This window comes from Penaeus vannamei, chromosome 39 (assembly GCF_042767895.1).
Source record: "Penaeus vannamei isolate JL-2024 chromosome 39, ASM4276789v1, whole genome shotgun sequence".
NCBI lineage: Eukaryota > Metazoa > Arthropoda > Malacostraca > Decapoda > Penaeidae > Penaeus > Penaeus vannamei.
In genome coordinates, this window is record NC_091587.1 from 14,216,428 (window position 1) to 14,223,617 (window position 7,190).

At 40.1% G+C, this 7,190-nt stretch overlaps 1 protein-coding gene across 2 annotated transcripts in view; it reads right to left on the minus strand.

The window, feature by feature from the left end:
• Positions 1-215: 215 nt before the first annotated feature.
• The window catches only part of LOC113811819 (NBAS subunit of NRZ tethering complex), a gene marked incomplete at its 5' end in the record, with an annotated part of 15,715 nt that continues 8,740 nt past the window's right edge, over positions 216-7,190 (minus strand). Inside the window, 7 exon segments of one of the 2 annotated variants that reach the window (XM_070116360.1) lie at positions 216-1,275; positions 1,494-1,604; positions 1,715-1,885; positions 2,067-2,198; positions 2,782-3,012; positions 3,379-3,579; positions 4,110-4,301. In XM_070116360.1, coding sequence (XP_069972461.1) covers positions 1,114-1,275; positions 1,494-1,604; positions 1,715-1,885; positions 2,067-2,198; positions 2,782-3,012; positions 3,379-3,579; positions 4,110-4,301 — 1,200 coding nt within the window. 2 annotated transcript variants of the gene reach the window in all.

Genomic DNA, 7,190 nt, shown 5'->3' on the forward strand with positions numbered 1-7,190 from the left:
TTAACCATATACAGCTGCTCATTCAATGTTGTGTCTCCAAAATATTTCACACAGGAAAATTTTGGTTTGCTCCAAGTCAGACCTTCATAACAGAATAAAAGAAATATACTGAATAATAATAATCCAAACCTGGATATTTCATCAACATGAAGCTTATCAAGTATATATATATATTATCTAATTCTAAACAAAGATGTGTAATAAAAATATTCATCTCGAGTCACCCAAAGCCTTTATTGTGAATTTAACATGATTCATTTAATTAGAGTGCTACCAGTGTACCAATGAGAAAGTCTATTATATCATACATAGAAATGAAAAATATAATCCACAGGCATGTAATCAAATTCTCTGGAAGAAAAGAGCAACTGTCATGAATACATTCTATCTTATAAAAAGTGAATCATGCATATCTTTTAGGTATTTGCAAATAAAATTAATATAATATAATTCAACGACAACAAAAAAAACCCTGCTCATCAACTGCTCTTAAGCTTTACTCCTATAAAATTAATAATTACCAAATTACAAAAAATGTTTTTGTAGATAGAAGCTATCTGATATCATGATGCTAATCTCATTGTAAAAGCTAAGTAATTCTGAATTTTAAACATATAAAGCATCTATCCATTCTCCACTGTCTGGAGATTTTTTTTTACATGCTTATTTCTCAAAAACTGCTTTCTATATTAAACAGGGCATGCATTTCTATGTGAAGAGAAAGGGGTCATATACAAAAGAATGAACTAATATGAAATACATTGATCTCTAAACCTTTGAGAGGGGTATACTTTTAATTGGATATTATATTTGATATTACTATAATCTGATATTACATATTACCTATGCATTTCTCTATACAAGTTTAAATCATGACAAAGCCTAAGAAAAAGAATACATACAGAGTAGCACCTCTCTCTAACTTTTAAGGAAACTTGTTTAATTCCTTATTTCCAATTGCAAGAAGAAACACAGCATAAATAATACACAATACATCAAAATAAAACAAAGTTTGAGCTTAATAACAATAATTCTGTGGCAGAGTAACAAAGAAGGTGCAGTTATTCCTAATACATGTAGAAATGGAATTGTTTTGTGAGAATCCATACAGATTCAAAGCCATTTTTTATAAGTCTTGAGCACGGAAGAAATAGACTGAAGTGCTTTGGGAACTGAGCTTTGCATAACAGTTAAACTGGCAGCTTCTTTGTAGAAACCCGCAGTCTCTAGCTGCTCGACTGCTTTTCTCAGTTGTGTCTTGTCCCCAGTCTCACTCTGCAAGATAAAGCAATACATGGTGGTAAAATTAACTTTTGCACCTTTTTTCATAAGAAGTAAAAGAATGAGAGCAAGGGAGAGACAGATTATGAAAATAGATACAGAAATATGGTTATTTACACAAATCAGTAATAGCAAAAAAAAAAAAAAAAAAAAAAAAAAAAAAAAATGAGCCAGCAATAAAGAACATAAAAGCAACAATCCTCATAACATACCAGGTAAGTCACTAGGGGACCATACAAAGGTGTAAGAACCACTTGAGCAACCAAGCCTCGTGGAATCAACCTTGCTAACAAATCATTGTCATAGTCACGGCTCTCTGTCACCTGGAAAGTTAATAAACATAATCAGTAAGAGCATAACATGCACAAAGCAAAACATTAGTCAAGTGACTGGAAGATTTAAAGAAGACACTGGTAAATCAACATTGACTCACATCCAAATCTTTCTCCAAAAGAGAGCTTAAATTCCTCATCATGTAGCCATTGATTTGAGGGTCATCACTCAAGAGAGCCACTTTAGAACTGTATTTCAATGCCACAGCACCAAAGTCCTCTTCTGCTGTACATAACTGTTGCACCAACTCAACCAGGCAGTTCTTTGGTAGCTGAAAAGTAAAACCAAGACAATGGAATATTTAATGTACTTTTTTCTATTTAAACTGCACTGCTAGATCTATGACTAAGTTTATAAATATAATAAGCACAGAATTAAATTTCTCTCTGTCATATAATAATCACAACTAATATGCAAGTGAATGTGCCCGGTAGATTATCAACCAAACTTACCTGGTTTTGCGAGATAACTTTTTGTGTTGCTTCCCAAATGATCTCTAAACCACTTGGTGTGTTGTTATTCTTGGTTGCTTCAATTATTTTCCTAAACACTGATAGCCATGGATTGGTTAAGCTGTCCTGGTACTTCTGAAAAGCAGCATGCAAGACTATTACAAAATATTTAAGAGCAAACTCTCCTATGGTCACACTTTTTTCTTAAGCATTCCTATAAAATTTGTTTCATATGTATAGAAATTTTAAAGGTTTAAGAGTTGCCAATGAGTGGCAAAATGAAAGGGCAGTCAAAGCGCTATAGCCTATATCAAAGTACATGTTCCAAAACTCCTCATCATCTATGTAGGGCTTAAGTCAGGCCTATATAAAATCTTTTTCAAATATTACAAAAAAAAATCTTGTAAAGTTAATCTCCTTTGGTTGATAGTATTGCAATGCTATCAAATGTGCTATTTCTTTTGTTGACTGTATCTAATAGTCTAATAATTGCTCTTTCTCATCTGAATTTCTAGTCTTTATTGCTTAGCATTAGTTCCTTTCAAATGACTGCCCATTCGCACTTTAAGATCTTGTTTTGTTCCCTTCTTTTGTTGCAAGGGACTCCCCTAAGGCTAGGTATTATTTATTCCACCAAAAGAAAGTTCTTTTACTCCTTAAACTAAACTGACATGAATTCTATGCATATACTTTAAGAGGAGAAAGAGAGTCTTACATCATCCCCAAATGGAGGCCACAACTTGAGCAAATCAATTAAAGCCTGAGCTTGCTGCAAAGTCTTGGTGTGTGCAATGAGCTTGGCTAGGAGAGCTGCCCTTCCTTCACTGCATGACACCTGATCAAGGGGGATGTCTAGCTCCTCCTCATCCAGCCAGCCACAAGCCACAACACTTCCAGTTCGGAGTACACAAACCACCTGCAGGTCCTCTTCGCTGAGTGACAGATGCTGCAAAAACAAATTAAAATACAAACAAAAGAAACTCAACTGACCTTTGATTTATAATCTATTATGCAATAGATACTTGTATCAAACCATAAAATGCATTATTTACATATCTATACATTTATTTTTTAAAATGAATGTTTGGTTGTTTTAATTTTGAAGGTGTTACACCACCATAGAGCAAATGAAATCTCTAAAAAAGGGGACATTTTACAGGGTCTTAATTACATACAAGTAAAACTACTGCATTTAGAAAAAAACAGAACAATGAACTTGCACAGAGTTTATAAGAAACACAATAACAAGTGTTTTCTTTTCATCAGTACACATCTTACTGTCCTATATTTATGTTAATAAATAAGTTCCTACCTTTTCAGCAAGAGAGAGAGCCTCTACCCTGATCGTGAGAGGAACCGCTGCATCTTCTCCTAATGCTCGCAAGTCTTGCAACACTTCCTCCTCAGATAAAAGCTCTCCTCCTTCACTAAGGTAAGTGGCTATTTGTGACAAGATGTGATCAAGGACTTTCATCATGTCATACTCACACAGCTCCTTATGGTCTATTGCCACCTGGTAAAGTTTCATTAGTACATAAGAAACAGGTTCAGTTAACATAGAGTATTGCTATTTATTTCAGTTACTCTGTCTTAGTATTTTGAGAATGGTAATATGAAAATATATAACAGTGCAGTAAAACAATATGAATCACATAGGCTATATCTAACTCATATCTTATTATTTTTCCATAAAAATTCTTCAGTGAGTGACCATTATAGGATATCAAATGTTGCATTTATACATATCAAGTCAAATTCTAACATTGTAGACCTAAGGCATTAATACAAAAAAACAAAAACAAAAACAAAATATCAGTAGGCAAAACAAATACCTTAGAAAACTGAAGCCAAACTTTCCAAATCAAACTACATTTCCAGCTAAATATTTTAGTTCTGAATATGAAGTTTAGTTTCATTTATGAAGTGTTGCCTTACCTTTAAGAGTCTGTTCCAACTAAGGCAATATCATCTAAACTGCACTGTTCACCTTTTACATTTTAACTTAGAATACTCCCTCAAACATCTGAGTAAAATCCTTCTTACCTCAACATCTTGGTTCTTCCAGAAGCTTAGGATGATCCTTAGTGCTTGTAACAAGACATCCTCTGGGGCACAGGCAGCTTCCTCTGGGTACACACTGAGGACCTCTTGCAGGATCTCCATGCTTGATCCTTCCAGAAGTACCCGGCAGGCAAGGGCACGGAGAGGTTCCTCACTTCCACCACTCAGTGCAAACTGACATTGTAAACATTCAATTTGAAATTCTTTGTACAGTTTCACTTACCTGAATAAAATGTGCCAAGGATAAATAATTTTCACATACTATAAATAGATATCTACTTTGACTTATTGGTAGAACTCTATATTTGCCTCTACCGATAAGAAGATACAAATGCACTTTCAATTTAAGTTAAAAAGAGGCATCAAGGAGTTTCTCTGGTTATTACCCAAAAATATCATCATCATTAGGAGCTAACGCTGACAGGGGTGCATAGCCGCGTCCACCTTTTGCTTTCACCTTTTGGGATCCCTCATGGCAAGCCGCCAGGCAGGGACTCGGCCCATCTCGAGCTCCTCCCAACAGGTTTGATCGATCTGCTCAAGCCATGACCTCCTCGGTCGTCCCACAGGCCTCCTCCACCCAGGGTTGTCTCTTACAGAGACAACCTGATGAGCAGGATCAGCCTGTGGAAGCGAGCCAGGTGGCCATATAGCCTGAGTTGGCAATCCTGGATTGTGCAGGTAACAGGTCCTGTGCCAGTCTTGCAGTGCAACCGTTGGTTAGACACATGGTCCCGCCAACAGTACCCCATGAACCGACCTATTACAAAGGGCATCAAGACGAGACTCCAGGGCAATGGATAATGTTCAGGTTTCACTACCGTAGAGCAAAACTGGCATTATCAGGGCCCTGAAAACCAGTAGCTTGGTCCTTCTGCACAGGTACCGGCATCTCCAAATACTCCTGTCGAGAGAGTTCATGACCCCTGCTGCCAGGCCAATCCGTCTGCTGACTTCCTGGTCTGACAGCCCAGAGTTATGAACTGCACTACCAAGGTATGTAAAGCTCTCTGTGACTTCATTGTCTTCGCTGCAAGCATGTACTGACCGAACAGGTTCTCCTAGCAAGTCCCTAAAGTCCTTGATCTTGGTCTTGGTCCAGGAGACCTCTAGACCCAAGGGATTTGCTTCATTACTAAATGCATCGAGAGCCACCACTAGGGTTTCCAAAGACTCAGATAGAATAGGAACATCATCGGCAAAGTCAAGGTCTATAACCTTAACATTGCCCAGTGTTGCTCCACAATGACTTTGAACAGTAGCTCTGCCTAGTATCCAGTCCATACAAGTATTGAAAAGTGTTGGTGCAAGAACACAGCCTTGCCTCACTCCTGAACTGACAGGAAAGACGCTCGACAGGCCTCCACCACACTTTACAGCACTTTCAATACCAGCATACAGGTTTTCTATTAGTTCAATTATCCTTGTTGGAATTCCTCTCAGTCTCAGGATCTCCCAGAGTGATTCCCGATGCACTGTATCGAACGCCTTCTTGAGGTCGATGTAGGCTGCAAGCAGCCCACGTCCGAACTCACGACGGCGCTCTACAATGACTTGAAGCGCAAGGATACAGTCTATTGTGGACTTACCAGGAGTGAATCCAGATTGCTCCGGCCTCCAATGCCTCAGTAGATGGTATCTAATACACCTCAGGAGGATGTGGGCAAGAACCTTGCCTAGTAGACTGAGCAGTGTGATGCTGTGGTGATTGCTGCAGTCCCATTGGTCCCCCTTCCCCTTCCAGAGAGGGATGACCACACCCCTCAACAAGTCAGGGGGAACGATATCGGACTGCCAGATGGCAGTCAGGACAGCATGCAATCCCTGCGCCATAAGTTTACCCCCAGCCTTTAACAGTTCAACTGGGATGCCGCAAATACCTGCTGCTTTACCACTCTTCAGCTTGGAGATTGCCTCCCCAAGTTCAGTTAGGGAGGCTGGGTCCTTGCTAATGGGTGGGTCCGGCAGCAGAATCATGGCACTACCCGCATCCAAATAAACTGTTGGAGAGTTAACCTGATACAGCTGCTCAAAATATTCAGCCCAATGTTCCCGCACAGCAACAGGATCTGAGACGATCTGGCCACCTACTAAGCGAACTGCAGTCACCTGTGAAGAGGGCTTGGAATTCAGTTTTCTCAGGGCTTGGTATGCAGGATGAAGGTCATTTACTAAGAAATGGCCTTCGACCTCCTCAGCAAGACTCCTAATAAACTGTTCCTTGTCCCTTCTTTACAGTGACCGAGTACTGCGCACCTGAGAATGGTGCAAATCCCGATCCCCTGCCAGACGAGCCGCATGGCAAGCATCTGTGGCTTCCAGTGTCTCCTGAGAGATTAAATTCTGTCTTGCCCTCCGGTGTTCTCTAATCGATTCTTGGGCTGCATCAAGCGCTTCGAGCTTGAAGGTGTCCCACTAAAGTACAGGGTCCGTCAGATTGTCAAGCGCTGTGAAGCGATCAGAGATTGTCTCAGCAAACCCCTGAGCACACTCCCTCTCCTTCAGCGTCCAAATGAAACACCCTAGGGTGGTCATTGGGCCGCTGAGGAGTTTTGAAGTGAACCCGGAGTGTAGCCACAACCAATCTATGGTCTGTACTACAGAACGTGGCACTCCTATACACCCTGCAGTTCTGGAGGATCCTCCAACTAGTGCTAACGAGAATGTGGTCAATCTCCTTGGCTGCATTACCCGCATTGCTGTACTGTGTTCAACGATTTGGGTCTGGGCGCTGGTACCAGGAGTCAGAAATCCTCGATTTCTGGGATCTTGCAAAATCCCGGAAAAGGAGGGAATTCTCACTGCCGGTATCAACTCCCGAACCATGACGACAGACAGACATCTCATAGCCAGCTCGATTGCAGCCAGATACCGCATTGAAGTCACCCAGAACAATATGAATATCTTGCTGGGGACAACTGTCTGTCACAGATGCAAGTTTGGCGTAGAACATCTCTTTCACGTTGAGCTTACAAACATCGATAGTAGCGTACACAGCAATAAGAGACATGAAGCCAAAGGACAGCTTCAGTCTCATTACCATTATATGCTCATCGACTGGAG